We start from the raw sequence: 15,718 nt of genomic DNA on the forward strand, positions 1-15,718 counted from the left end.
TGCACCCAGCCACCCCTCATCACACTTTCTTGAAACAAAGATCTAGATGAGATCATTGATCCTGTATCATTTGCTTCTTGATCCTGTTTGCAACTGATGTCAGGTCACAAATCCAAGATGGAGAGGAATCTTTGTGAGGGTCAGGCCTAGTTACATACTGAGCAAGGAACAAGTTCTGGGAAGCAAATGTGGCTCTGTGGCTCTGACCCCGGGAACAAAGCAGCACTTCAGAACAATGAAGAACCAGCACTTGAATTCCTATACATCTGCAAAGCCTCCCCATGAGTCAGTGGTGGCTGAGTCAAGCAGCAGTTTACTGAAAATCTCAATCAGAAACAAGTCAATAGACTTGACCCTGGCTCTGCCTTCTCTGCCATGCTACTTCAGTTAGATGTGTGGAACAATTCCCTCAAAGCTTGCATTGGATGTCTTATGAGAGAGACTAAGACATAATTTCTTCTCACTCCATAGAAAGTGTCAAAAAGCTTCCCTAATTATGTTATCGAAGAGAGTGGACCAGTAGGAAAAAACACATCCAACCTTCAGAGTGACCAACATGTACAGATACTAACAAAAACAAAAACAGAAATACGATCACCTGAAGGAAGAGGCATTTTCAAAGAATGTGGCTCACTCCCTACCCCTGCCTTACACCAGAGAAGAATTAAGACAATATACTCAAGAAGGGCTCAGATAACCAAGAAGTTGTGAGTTTAAGCTCTGACCACATGGGTTCTCCAAGCATTGTACTCTAAATTTAAGCCTCTTCTCTACTTAGTTCGTGTATGCTTGTGGAAGAGTGTGCCTCAGATTTATGAGGAGGGAGAGTGTCTTAAAACAACTATTCTTTTTTTTAAGGTTTTTGCAAGGCAAATGGGGTTAAGTGGCTTGCCCAAGGCCACACAGCTAGGTAATTATGAAGTGTCTGAGACCAGATTTGAACCCAGGTATTCCTGACTCCAGGGCCAGTGCTTTATCCACTATGCCACCTAGCCACCCCTAAACCAACTATTCTTATACCTTAGTAAACACCTTTGCAAGGCAGAATCAAGATGCCAGAGTAAGGGAAGCCTTGGAATCTTGCTCATCTACCACAGCTCCTCAACATCCAGAAAATATGCTAGATTGAATACTGATGGAAACAGCCAAGAAGAAATCATAGTGAATGAACCAAATATGGGTTGGACAGACAGTTCTGCAGACACTCGCAAAAGGATTTGACCAGAAGAGTGTGTACAATGGCATTGGTACCAGTGGTAATGGCAAGGAACATTCCAACACTTAGGGATGGAAAGAGGGATAAGGCAAGACACTAAGGAAGAAAGCAAAAAAGAGAGCCTAGGTGATCCCTAACCAAGCAAGGGATGCAGCAATTCAAACCCAGTTTGAAGTCACAGATCCAGGATTGAGAAGAACAGTTGTGATCATTGGCTCAAGCTATGTACTAAGTAAGGATCAAGTTCTGGGAAGCAAATGGCAACCATGTGGTTCTAATCCCAGGAGCAGAGAGCACTGTGTTCCAGATCAAAGGGGATTAAGGACAGTTCTTATGAACCTGCAAAGTCTCTCAAATGCCCAGTGGTGACTGAGTTAAGTAACTGTCTATTGAAACAATCAAAAACAATTCACCTAAGAAGGGCAGGAAATAGAACTCTTTCTGAATCATACCATTTGGGGAGTATTGAAAGCTTGCAGACACTCATTAAGAGCTGTAAGAAGAACAGCCGACAGATGTATTAAGATAGAAGTTCAGGCCAAACATCTCCCCCTGAAGTGTGCAGGATGCAACACTAACATAAAAATTATTGAGTAGATTAAAAGAATAACAAACTAACAAGAAAAGGAGTTTAAGACAGAAATACAAAAAAAGAAAATGACTTCAAAACATCTACAAAGCTTCAGAAATATATATATATACATATATATATATGCATGTTTACATATAGCTGGACTACAAGACCAAAAATAGTTAAATCAATTGATTTTTTTAATCTTTCAAGTTATTTTAAAAACCAATTCTGGACCAGGAGAGAGAAGACATGATATTATACTTGGAAAATCCCAAAAACTCAACTAAAAAATTAATTAAAACAATTAATTTTAGCAAAGTAGCAGAATATAAAGTAAATACATATAGATCTTCAGTATTTATATATATATATATATATATATCACAAAAAACTGCAAGAAGAGATAGTAAGATATACCCCATTTAAAATAATTTGAGACAGTGTAAAATATGTTACAATGTAATTTCAGGAACTATATAAGCAAATTCATTTTAAAAACTTTATAGAAATAAAATCAGATTTAAATAATTGGAGAAACATTAATTGTTCATGGGAAGGCAGGACCAAAATAATAAAAATAACAATTTTACCTGTTAATTTATATATTCAATACCATCCTAATTAATTCAGCAAAAAGAAAATAATACATTTCCAAAAATTCCTGATGGAAGAATGCTCTCCATCTCCAGAGAGAGAGAGAACTCTGAGTGAAAACCTCACTTTATTTTTCTAGCACTTTTTTGCAATGTGGCTAATATGGGGGTGAGGGGGGGGCAGCTTGATGGTGCAGTGGATAGAAAACCAGCCCTGGAGTCAGGAAGACCCAAGTTCAAATTTGACCTGAGACACTTGACAATTACCTAGCTGTGTGACCTTGAGTAAGTCACTTAACTCCATTGCCTTGTTAAAAAAAAAAAGCAATGTAGCTAATATAGAAATATGTTCTTCACAATTTCAAATATATAATTGATATCATATTGTTTACCTTTGCAGGGGGTAGGGAAAGTGGTGGGAGGAAGTGAAAGAATTTGGGACTCAAAATTTCAAAAGAAAGAATGCTAAAAAGATACAAATGTTAATTCTTTTAAAGATGAGGCAAGGTTCTTAGCTGAAGAAGTGGAAGGAGGGGAACCATGGAGGTTTAATGAGGGATGAAAAAACTTGGAAGAGCTATTGTAGAGAGGGAGGTAAAGTAGAATTGCCTGATAGCAGGGAGGGCTTAGTTTGAGTTTGTATAAGATTAATTTGTAGTGGAGTCACTCAAAACAGTGGCATGATTATTTGTCTCCATCCTCATTCAGCAGCATATGTGTAGGAGCAAAGGCAGAAAATAATGAAAATAATTCAAGGTTGAGGCCTAATGGGATGTAATCAAGAATATGGCAAGAGGGCTAGAGATTCGAGAGATTGAATCAAAGTGGGGTCAAAGTGGGGAGAAAACTAGAGTGACTAGTGTAGAGGACATGACCTGGCAAGCAATTGAAGGGTCAATGAACTGAAGGCCATAGTGAGGTTTAACAGTAGGATTTTATAAGGGAAGGGAGAGAGAGAAAGAAGTGAAATGTTAATAGTTTATGGTCAGAAAAGGGAATCTTAGAATTCTTAAACATGAAGCTTGTTTGTGGATGATGGCAAGACCAAGAGTATGACCATCTTTGTATATGATTGAGTTTCAAATGTCAGTCAGAAAGTAACTTAGCAAACACATCTATTAGTTATTTTTTTTTCAGGACCCAAGGATGGAGTTAGCGGGGACCAGGTTACTAGAATTCACCAAGAGTAGCTGAATGCTATCTCCTTACTTATCTTGCGAATCAACCAACTCTCTGTGAGTCATTTCCATTCCTTCCTTCCTAATGAATGTCATTCTCCTTTGCAGAGGAAACAAAGTAGAATTAGACATATAGATGCCTTGTTTGTAATCAGTCGTCATTCTCCCATCCACTCTAGCCAAAAGTCCTGTCCCTCCTTTGATGCTTCTTTCAGTAAAACTTTTATAAAAACACTTCCTTGTCCTTACCTAGTCCTTTCTGTATAGGCGGTCTGTAGTATATACCAGTAGCAACCATGTCTAAACTTTCCGTCCTCTGAATTTCATCAAATTCTCTACGGCATGCTTCTCTCTCTGGTCCTAGACTTGGTCCCAAGAGTACACCTTCCTAGTATTCGATGCTACCCCGTCCCATCTAGCTTGTTTCTTTTGAATATCGCAGTCATTCAGAGTCATAGTCCAGGAATGGGTCTTTTCCCACCAATTCCATTCTATCTTTGAAGTCAAATTTGTCCTCCTCGAATTAGGCCCCCTAGTTCTTGTTTGTTAGCTAAACTCTCTGGGTCCTTAAGGCCAAGTCTTTAGTCTTTTGTGAATTGGATGTATCAAGCATCATTCTTTCTTCTTTGAAGTGACTCCCTATGTTAGCTAACAGAGAGAATACAAACAGGCAATCTCCACCACCCCCCATCTTTTTGGTTTAAAGGTTTTTGATTAGATTTGCAAATTATCTTGTTTAGCCTTAGTTAGATGTACTCCAAATCTGGTTGTTATTATTACAAAGTAAGATCGAGAAATCCAAATCCCATTCTCAGTTTTCTCTTCTGTTCACCTTTCTTTATTAGGCATTAGTGAAGAAGACATAACCCATGCCCTATAATATTTATAGTCATTGACAATATTTCTTAGGTTCTTTCTGTTAGGGTCACTTGTGCCCATATTTGTCAATCATTTTGATAAGTTTAGTTTCTCTGAATTATCTTGGATACATGCTCCCAACAATATAATAGTTTTCCTTATTGTAATCAAGGGCAGCTAGGTGGTGCCCAATCCTGGAGTCAGGAGGACCTGAGTTCAAATGTGGTCTCAGACATTTGATACTCATAGTTGTGTGACCTTGGGCAAGTCACTAATCCTGATAATCTTACGTTCAGGGCCATCTCCATTTGTCCTGATTCATGTCTGACCAGTGGACCCAGATGACTGTGGAGAAGAATGTGAAGCTGATGACTTAGCACAGCAACCCGTCACTCAAATTCAGTTCATCTGCTTTTCATGTCACCTTCCTGATGTCATAACTTGTAGTCTTGCTTCCCAAGTTCCTTATCTGGTTCTTTCTGTACAGGTGGTCTGTAGTATATGCCAATTGCAATCATTTCTATCTTTCCCTCCTCTGAACTTCACTAAATTCTCTACCCTGATTGGTGAATAATTAAAGAGGGGGTAGACTTTCAAATGAGGAGGTGGACTGAGTCCCTTCTATTTGCAAATGTGGCTGGATCATGAAACGCAGTCACCTCCAGCAATCTGGACACAGGAATCCACCCAGATCACTCTAGATGAGAACAAAAGACAAACCGCATCATTACCACCATGATCCGTATTTTAATGGATCTTTGTGTCCAAGGAGATTTATTCCCATGTTTTTTAATGTTTTTAATACAAAGGGGCATTTTATTTTTGAAACTTTTTCTGTGCTTATATAATCATATGATTTTATTGTTTTTCTTCTTTAGTTGAACTATTATAGTTTTGGTTCCTAATACTAGACCAATTACACATTTCTGGTATAAATCCAATCTGGTCATTATGTGATCATCGTACATATCCTTAAGACATATAGTCAAATCCCCTTGGCTAAAATTTATTCAAGAGTTTTGCAATAACGACCATTAGAGATACTGGTCTAGAGTTTCCTTTCCCTACATTCTCTCTCCTTAGTTTTAGTATCAAGGCCATGATTTTCTCATAGAAAGAGTTTGGTAAGATCTCTTCTTTTTCTATTTTCACAGTTCATAATATGTTGAAATTAATTATTGATTATTTGATAGAATTCACTTATAAATCCATCTGGTCCTACCTAGAATGTTTTCTTTCAGATTTGTTTGGTTTTTTAGTGTTCATTTTCTATTATATTAATAATCAATTATTAAATTCTAATTAAAGAACCAGCCCCAGTAGGTATTAGTCAGTCTCTAAAGGACATTATTGGTAGAGGAGAGTGCCTAAATCCTCAGGGAACATGCTCCTTAATCTTGGGCACAACCTCACCCAACTAGAGGACCTAATTTTTGTTCAGAGTGTAGATCAAATCTAATCTAGATGAATTATCACCCTCACGCATTAAGCCCTTGTCCTTGCAGCACCCTGCCCCCATAGTAATTTAGTATAATACAACTCATGAAGAAGAAAATCAGCTAGTGTGGTCTGGGTGGATTCATTTGTCCAGATTGCTGGAGGTGACTGAATGTCATGATCCAACCACATTCTCAACAAGATGGACTCTACCTCCTCATTTGAAAGGACACCCCCTCCTTAATTGTTCACCAGTCAGGGGCACCTCTTCTCTAAAAGTATATTAAGTCATTCAACATCCCCACTAGATGTCTGATTACTAAGAGAAGCCAATGACCATCAATTTATTGATTATCAATTAGATCAGTTAATAGATTGATTATAAATCTGAGAAAAATTCTTCTCAACTTTTTATTCATTCCATAGCCTTCTCTCCTCCTGTCAATTCCCCTTTCTTGGTTCTCCTCCTTCCCTCTCCCCTTGTCCCCACTCCATGCTGTCTACATTCCTGTAATGAATTCTCCCCAATACAGTCTCTTGAAAGCCCTCCATTCCTTGAATGGGGACATTAAGGCACCATTTTCTACATGATGCCTTCTCTGCCAGTTTCCAGAGAAGAGTGATATCTCTCCATAAACTTTTTTCCACCTCTTTCTGTTCGCTTATTCCATTATTCCACCTCATGACAAAGTAGTTTGTGTTGTTCCTAACACTACATCAGTGCCTAGTCTAAGATGCAGTAACGAGTGCTGATTATTTCATTTCTGCAACCTCACTGAACAAACAAGGGAGCTAGACATTGCATATGTGGTCATTGTTTAGATGAAGAAACAGAAGCTAAGAGAAACCATGTGAATGGCCCAGGGTCACATGTGCATTGACTGAGCCAGGACTCAAACTTATGAGTCCTCACCCTGCCAACTCTAAGCTTCTGTAAATAGTAAGAAGGCTAAAACAAAAGATTCCTAAAAGTCAAGCCAACATTTTATTAAGTCTTGTAAAGGGTGAAAAGAATGTGGGTAAGTTGCGTGAAGAATGAGAATACAAAGCAAAATGTTGGGGTCCTCTGAGAAGGTGAATGAGTACCTCTCCAAAAAGGGAAGGAATGACAATTGCTTCCTAAGAGGTTGCCTTTGACAGTTCCGAGATCTTTGCCAAGATGCGATCCTTGTTTTTATTGACATTTAACTTCGAGTCCTTCAGGAGTTGAATAACCTCATCATCAGAATAGTCTCTGAAGCGGAATGTCTCATATGTCTTCCATTTCTCCTTAATGATCCCTAAAACAAAGAGAGACAGAGATACCATGATGTTACCAAGTTCTTTCTGGCCTGTTCACTCATTAGGAGAGAGTCAATTCTGAAGTCTTGTCATCAAAGCAACTATAGGAACAGGAGGCCACAGAATCTCAGAGCAGCAAAGGATATGAGGGATTCTCCTTTCACAGACTAGTAAAGAATTCATCCCCAATTGTCCTGATCTATATCTTGCCCCTGGATCCAGATAACTCCAGAGGAGATTGTGAGGCTGGTGGCTTTGCCCAATCCCCACCTCATTTAATTCCAATTCACTTGCAAGTCTAAACATCTTCCTGATGTCATGATCCTTTGCAAAAATGAAGGACAAGCAACAACAGAATTCTGTCCCCTGACATCCTTAACAAATAATTATCCAGTTTCAAATCAAAGGCCCCCAGTAACACAAGAAAAAAGAATTCCTTAATAATGCCTCCCTTGGGGGGCAGCTAGGTGGTGTAGTGGATAAAGCAGCGGCCCTGGAGTCAGGAGTACCTGGGTTCAAATCCGGTCTCAGACACTTAATAATTACCTAGCTGTGTGGCCTTGGGCAAGCCACTTAACCCCGTTTGCCTTACAAAAAAAAAAAAAGCACCTAAAAATAAATAAATAATGCCTCCCCTTGACGTACTTGATGACTATGGTGCCTCCAACAGTCTTCTGGCTTAAAAATACTTAACTCCTTAAATCATTCTTCAAAAGATCCTTCAAAGGACCTAGTCTCCATGAACCTCCCCACTCTGCTTGCCTTCTGACATGGAACTAGTTATATCTTAAAGACTTTTATAACTCTTCCAGGCCCTCTCTCTCTTCCCCCTTTAATGTTTAGCTCTTTCCAAAATTATGAATAACCTCTTAATTGTGTAATCTAATCGTCTTTTCTCAGTTGTGGTCCTTCTTGATTGCTCTAAAGTTTTTGAAGATCATGCTCTCCTCCTGATATCTCTTCTCTTCTCTTTGATGATGATGATGATTGTGATACTATTCTCTCCTGGCTCTCCTCCTACTGATCTGACTACTCCTTCTCAGTATCCTTTGCTGCATCTTCAGACAGGTCATGATTGCTTGGTATCCCACAGGGTTCTATCCTGAGCTTCTTTATTTTTCTCCTTCTGGAGAAAATTTACTTGGATTTAACTGTCATCTCTTTGCTGATGATTCCCAAACATACTTATTCAACCCTAGTCTCTCTCGATGTCCTATCTTCTGTCTCCAACTACCTGTGGACATCTTTAACTCAACAAGTCCAAAACTAAATGTGTTCTTTCTCCCAAACTCTTGCTTCTTCTTAATCTTCCAACCACTGGCCACTGTAACCGCTTTAATTTCAGTCATTCAGGCTCACAACCTTAAAGGCATCCTTGATTCTTCAGTTTCCCCAGAGCCAATCAGAGGACAAAGTCTATCAATTCTCCACTTTGCAATGTCTTCAAATTATGTCCCCCCTCTCTCCTCAAACACTAACACCTTTCCGGTGAAGGCCCACATCAGATCACACCAGTGATTTGACCTACCGGGGGCTTTACCTGTCTCAAATTCCTACCCACTTTAATTCATCCTTCATTCAGCCAACAAACTGATTTTCCTAAAGCTAAATTCTGACCAGGTCACTCTAACTCATCCCATTCAATAAACTCCAGTGGCTCTCCAATACCTCTAGGTCAAACATAAAATCTCCCATCTGGCATACAGAGACTTTCATTTTTTTCTCTCTCCCCCATTCTAGTCTTCTTACACACACAAACATACACACACACACACACACACACACACACACACACACACACACACACAAACACACTCTTCATTCAGTGACACTGACCTCTTTGCTGACACTCCATCTCCCAATTCTATGCATTTTCATTGGCCCTGAATCCCATTCCTGGAATGCTCTCCCTCCTCATCTCTGCCTACTAGCTTCCTTCCAATCCTTACTTTTGAATTCACTTCTGCAGGAAACTTTTCCCAATTCCCAATTTTCCAATTCTAATGTCTTTCCTTTATTGATTGTCTCCCATTTGTTTTCTCCAAGTCTTTTTCAATACATATATATATATATATATATATATATATATATATAGAGAGAGAGAGAGAGAGAGAGAGAGAGAGAGAGAGAGAGAGAGAGAGAGAGAGAGAGAGAGAGAGAGAGAGAGAGAGAGAGAGAGTTTCCCCACTAGACCATGAGCTCCTTGAAAGCAGGAACTATCTTTTTCTTCTTTTTCTTTCTTTGGATTCCAAGTGCTTAGCACAAATAATCAACACTTCATAAATGTTTGTTAACTTATAAAAGGTGTGAGCAGAGTGTAGTACCTAAACTTAAGGAGATCTGAGTTCAAATACTGCCTCAGACACTTACTAGCTATGTGATCCTAGGCAAGTTACTTGACTTCCATTCTCCCCCAGTTTCCTTATCTGTAATATTGAGATAATAAGTGCCCCTATTTCTTTTTTTTAGGTTTTTGCAAGGCAAATGGGGGTTAAGTGGCTTGCCCAAGGCCACACAGCTAGGTAATTACTAAGTCTCTGAGACTGGATTTGAACCCAGACACTCCTGACTCCAGGGCCGGTGCTTTATCCACTGTGCCACCTAGCCACCCCTAAGTGCTCCTATTTCACAGGGTTGTTGTAAAGCCTGAATGAGATGAGTTATGGAAAGTATTTTGCCAACTTTAAAGCACTACATAAGTGCTAGTCATTGCTCTTAAAACCTGATTCTGTCATCAGAGAGTGTGTCTATAAGCCTGAGTCAGTCTCCTATTGACTGAATCCATGTAACAGCACCTGAGAGTCAAAAGATGATGCCTCTGACATGAGAGCAGTGGGAAGGCTTCCAATAATTCTCCCCCTTAATACCAGAAGTATTGGTTCCTTGATGTGAATTTGGAGAAGGTTATGGGAATCACCCTAATTCATTTGGGCCAATTTGAAATCTTGTCAGAATTCTAATTCAAAATTAGTCAATTTGTGCTATCAGTACTGGAAAAGGGTGATGGATTAAGTGTCTCCTAAGACCTGACTTCTAGCCCTGTCTCTACTACTTACAATCTGTTTGTCCTTAGACAAGTCACTTAAATGCTGAGAATCACAGTTTCCTAACTTAGAGGAAATTGAGAACTGCATTGTTGTGATGTCCCTCTCAAGGTCCAAATCTTTGAACTATGAAAACTGGGAAGTTTGGAAGCTTGAAAGTTTGCTGTTATAGGGCTATGCCATTGTTGTTTGGTTGAGTCTACACTCAAGTCTGTGGTGTGGCATTTTGGACAGAGAAAGGGGATGAGCTGGGCAGATAATGAAAGAAAAGGAACAAAGGAGCTTTGGAGAGACTTAGCAAGAGTTTCCTGAATGTAAAGGGGAGACATTCTACTGTGTCACAGTCTGTGGAACATAGGGGGCTATGGTCCTATATTAATACTACAAAGTCAAGGGACATTTGCTAATATTGTCATTAGTTACCAACTTTGGGTTATCTGTAGAACTCACCAAGGAGAGTCCTAGTCCACTAGGTTGTAGTTATTCTGATCTTTAGTTGGTAATAACGTTGGACATTGAAATTAGGCATCAAAGGTTTGTCATGCTTACTAAATTAGAAAATAGAACTGATGCTCTCAGATACTTCTGACAAATCAACAAGCCACCAAGCAAGAGGAGAAAGTGTGTGGGCTGCTGATAAGGGACTATGGGGCATGTCAGAAAATTAGTTCCAAATTGCATAGCTGAATGGAAACCATAGGCAAGCTTGGGAAATCCCTATAAAGAAGGTTGTGACAGGACCTTCCTGCCTTCCTTCCCATGTGCTTCCCTCCCCTGAAATGAGCAAACCCCATCTAATTAACAACAGCCTCATTGATGTCCCCACTTTATAAAGGCTAGCAGACTGGTTAATGTGAACTTGGTTAATGTGAACTTAGAGCCCCACCTCCACCAACCCATTGCATGGTACCTCAATGACAGTGTAGCCCAAAATCCATACCTGCGCTGCCACAATTCACTCTATTGAAAAGTGGAAAATGCATGACCACAGGTCCCTTCTCTCCTTCAAAGACGTAACAGTCCCAGGGAGCATCGGCATCTTGTTTGAGCCTATCCTTATCCACTGGAGGGAAGGGGATATTGCAGCTTTTGCAGTAATTTTCTGTCTCCGTGATGGTCTGAGGATAAGGGACATAGACCAAATCTGGTTACCACTTGAGGGCTCCAAAGTCTGAAGGGTCTCTGCAGACTTTCAAGCTTCCTCCTACAATTACATTTTCTAGAGAGAGAACATGAAGCTAGAGAAAGAAAAGGACTTGACCTTCACGTCACATCATGGGTTGAGGATTAGGACTCAGGTCTCCTAACCCAAGCAAGAGTTCTTTCTTGCTTGATTGGTCCTGACCAGGGTCTTTGGGAGGAGAAGATGTTCTTCCCATTACCATAAATGGATCCCCCTCACTGAAGTCAAAAGAGAGGATGATGTCAGAGTTCCGCACTGGGGGCAAGACCAGGGGATAAGCAGAGTTGATAGCCAAGCCAGCATCCATCAAATGTAGATTTTGACCGCCTGTGAGATGTTTGTCCTCAATGTCTTCTACAGGGGGAGGGAGAAAAGAATACCAGAAATTCTGTCACAAAATCATAGAATCTCAGAGTTGGAGCTGGTCCAATTTGTTCTCGATTCAGGATCACATAAGCTAGAGGCTAGAAAGAAATAAAACTTCAGAGAAGTGTCTACTTCTTCTTATGGCTAGCTTTCATCTCCCACCATCAATCAGACTCATTCTCTTCCATTCACTAAAAAGAAATCATTCTATAGATGCTCTCTCAAAATCTCCTTCACACTTCTCAATCCTACTTTCTTTTGCTATTTTCTGAATTCTGTAGTGGACCCATGTTTTGGGGGGACTTTTTTTAGGTTTTTTCAAGGCAAGTGGAGTTAAGTGGCTTGTCCAAGGCCACACAGCTAGGAAATTATTAAGTGTCTGAAGTCAGATTTGAACTCAGGTACTCCTGACTCCAGGGCTGGTGCTCTACCCACTGCACCACCTAGCCGCCCCCTGGTGGTCCCATGTTAAAAGAGCTACAAGGATGAACTTCCATGAAGTGAGAAAAGGGCAGGATGGGTAGAGAAAGATATTCTATCTTCAAATATTTGAAGGATGGATTGGGGAAAGAATGATTGAGTAGTTCTCCCTGACCCCATATAGCAGAACCAGACATAAAGGGGAGGGGAAAGAAAATATTAAGACAACAAATTTCCATCAGACTTAAGGGAAAACTGCCGAATATGTTACTCCATTGCTTGACTGTAGGCATTTTTTTTTATTTATCTGCCTTGCCTGGAACAGTCTTCCTCCTCACTTCCACCTCTTGGATTTCTTGATTTCTTTTAAGTCTCAGCTGAAGTCTCATCTTCAGAAAGAAACCTTTCCTGGTCCCCCTTAATATGAATGATTTTTCCCTTGTTTTCCCCAAACTATCCTATCTCTATCTTAAACATAATTTTTTACATGTTGTCCTCACCATTAGACTGCAAACTCCATGAAGGCAAGGCCTGGGTTGTTTTTTTTTTCCTTTTTTTTTAAGGTTTTTTTTTTTGCAAGGCAAATGGGGTTAAGTGGCTTGCCCAAGGCCACACAGCTAGGTAATCATTAAGTGTCTGAGGTTGGATTTGAACTCAGGTCCTCCTGACTCCAGGACCAGTGCTCTAAACACTGTGCCACCTAACTTCCCCTTCCTTTTTTGTTTTTCATTTTTTTTCAGTATCTCCAGGGTTTAGCACAGTGCCTGATATGTAGCAAGTGCTTAATAAAGACATATTGATATGACACAATATAACAAAGATCTTTGCCCCAACATAGAATGGTCCATCCTGGAACGGGCAAAGGGCTTTGATACAGAGCTTCTCTTTCAGCAAACATGCAACCCTCAGAGTGGGTCGATACTGATGCATCCTCCTCTGGTAACAGGGTCAGAGTTCATCCTTAGAGCTCTTTTAACATGGGGGACCATGAGAGAAATTAGAAATGAAGGTCTTTTCCAGCAGAAAAGGGAAGGCCATTTACCAGAGATAATATAGAGCTGCCCAGATCGAGATTGGATAAGGGTGAACACTTCGGTCCTCTCCAATTCAAATACTATAATCCAAAAAAAAGCCCTTACCTGCCTTATACAGAAAGTTGTTTGTTGTTCCCCATGTCCATGATAAAAGACAGCAGATGGTCTTCCATAAAAAATTTAGGTAAGATGAGATATGGCCTAAAAGAAAAGAAATGAGAATCAGAATCAAAGATGTCTATAAAGGAAGTCTAGTGTTAGGAGAAGCAAGGACCAAATAATCAGGTGTTTCCTCTAGAGAAAGGAGAATCATAAGATCTGAGTTTGAGACCTGGCTCAGATGCTTACTAACTATGTGACTTTACCCAAGCGATTTATACTCCTTGGACCTCAGGTTCCCTCTCCATAAAATGAGGAAGTTTGACTAGACCAATTCTAAGATCTCTAATAGCTCTAAATCCTAAAATCCTGGGATATTCTAATCTAAGAACTGAACCTTGGACCAACCCTTGCCCTCTCTGATCTGTAGTTTTGCCACCCTGAAGAAAAGGCGTTTTGAAGAGGTATTCTCACATGATCCTTGAGCTATGACACTATAAAATTTTTGATGAGTTCATCCCACTCCCCACTGTCCTCACCTGCCCTGAGAGAATACATAGGATAAGGGAACAGGTATACCCAGCACCACACCACCAAGTGGTACCACTGCAGCTGCAAGGAAAATTTCAAATTTCACTCACTCTTTTCCATCAAATCCTTTTTCCAGGTCTTTATCAGTAACTCGTGGAAGAGCTGTCTTTGTTCATCTTTATCAGTCCTGCTCAAGAGCTCAGTTAGCTTGGTAACATAGGCTGCAGCTTCATCAAAATTTTTATCCCCTGTGGCCAAAAAGAGGATGTATCAGTCTCTACCCACTCTGTGAGTTGCATATTTGATGTATCATATCTTTATTAGAGCCCTTTGCCCATGACTTCAGCTAGTCTAGAGGAATGTAAGACCAAGAAGAGTGGAAAGCAATGAATACATCCTTCCCACCCCCATATTCCTTTCTGCCTCTCACCCTTTATCATATCTCCCTGGTCTAAGGCTAGGCGTTGCTACAGAGCATTACACTGGGATGCAGTCAAAAATGAGTTTTGCAATTCAGTCAGAAGCCAGATCTCTTCCCTTAAACTGGAGACCCTGTGAAGTAAGTCCTATGCTGTCAGGCCAGGACTGCCTCGGTGGCACAGGTATGCCTCTTCCCTCAGACTAAGGGATAGTCCAAATACTATCCTTACACCAGAGAGTCTTAGAGATGAAAATAATCTTCTCTTTTAAACTAGGACCTACCCATATTGTTCATCAGATCAAGGGCTTCCAGAAGGTACAATTAATAAATGATGAGAGACTTAAGTAAAGGATAGCACTCACACACACTTCAGGACCAAACTTCATTGTGCAATAGCAAGAAACTTAGATTTGAAATCAGAAGACCTTTGTTCACCTTCCAGTTCTTCTCCTAACTCCTTTTGGATCTAAAACAAACTACTTATGTGCCTTTTCTGCAAAATGAGTCTAAGGGTCATTCTCATTTGACATCTTATAAGATTCTGCTCAAGGAAGAGGCTCTCTCCATGGTACTGAACACCCCCTCTTACCTGACATTGTATGCTGTAGCTTTGCCAGGCTGGGTAAACAGTCTCCATCTGTTTGAAAGGTGGCCATCAAGTTGAACAGTTCTTCTAAGATGTCTTTCAAATTAATTCCTGATAAAAAAAAGTCACAATGTAAATATTATCTCTTTTTTTTTTTACTTCTCCCAACCCTAAGGATCAAATAGAAGTGGCTGAGAGGTGAAGAACCCTCTCTTTAGGTAGGAGGCCTAGGAATATGAGAAATGTATATGTTCATAGATAGATGCCTGCTAATCCAAAGTTGAAGGTCTTCAGAGGAGTCAATAATTCTTGCCCTAAAGGCATCATCAGAAGCAGTACCAACACCAAGATCCTTAAGAAGGGAGGAGTCTATGACCTTGTTTGATCACCGAAATTGATCATCCTAGAAGTAAATTCTTTACATTCATCCAAAATCTCCCTTTCTGGATAGCAGCAAATTTAGGGGACAGCGCATTGAACTGAATTTGAATCCTACTTATCTAACATTATTAGTCAAGTCACTTTCCTCTCAGACCTGCTTCAGTTTCCTCATCTATAAAATGGGGGTGATGACATTTGGAAGTTCTGTTGGGGAAAATGATTTATAGATCTTAGAGCACTAAGAATAAAGAAGCGATCATTATTGCTTATTACTACATTGAAATCATGATGATGGTTGAGTGAAATAGTATATATCACAGCCCAAGTCTTTCTTGTTTCCTCATATAGTAAGAAATATATCAGGACATAAGGATGGTTATAATGGCTCTCTTCATGTATTTGAGATCAATTATTCCAGCAAGAATTATTAAGACTCTACTGAGTTATAAATATAAAGAGTATCTGGGTTATAAATATAAAGAGTAAGGAAATCCTCACTGTCAAGGAGTTTCCACT

The 15,718-nt window shown here is 39.9% G+C and overlaps 1 protein-coding gene across 6 annotated transcripts in view; it reads right to left on the reverse strand.

Moving 5' to 3' along the window:
• Positions 1-6,827: 6,827 nt before the first annotated feature.
• Positions 6,828-15,718, reverse strand: part of PLA2G4C (phospholipase A2 group IVC) — a 32,325-nt gene continuing 23,434 nt past the window's right edge. For all 6 annotated transcript variants that reach the window (XM_074219676.1, XM_074219671.1, XM_074219673.1 and 3 more), the window contains 6 exons: positions 14,825-14,932; positions 13,925-14,062; positions 13,290-13,385; positions 11,564-11,718; positions 11,122-11,299; positions 6,828-7,136 (listed from right to left, as the gene is read on the reverse strand). In XM_074219676.1, the coding sequence (XP_074075777.1) occupies positions 6,976-7,136; positions 11,122-11,299; positions 11,564-11,718; positions 13,290-13,385; positions 13,925-14,062; positions 14,825-14,932 (836 nt within the window). In that variant the 3' untranslated portion in view covers positions 6,828-6,975. The remainder of the gene's footprint in view (positions 7,137-11,121; positions 11,300-11,563; positions 11,719-13,289; positions 13,386-13,924; positions 14,063-14,824; positions 14,933-15,718) is intronic.

The sequence above is a fragment of the Macrotis lagotis genome, chromosome 1 (assembly GCF_037893015.1).
Source record: "Macrotis lagotis isolate mMagLag1 chromosome 1, bilby.v1.9.chrom.fasta, whole genome shotgun sequence".
Classification (NCBI taxonomy): Eukaryota; Metazoa; Chordata; class Mammalia; order Peramelemorphia; family Peramelidae; genus Macrotis; species Macrotis lagotis.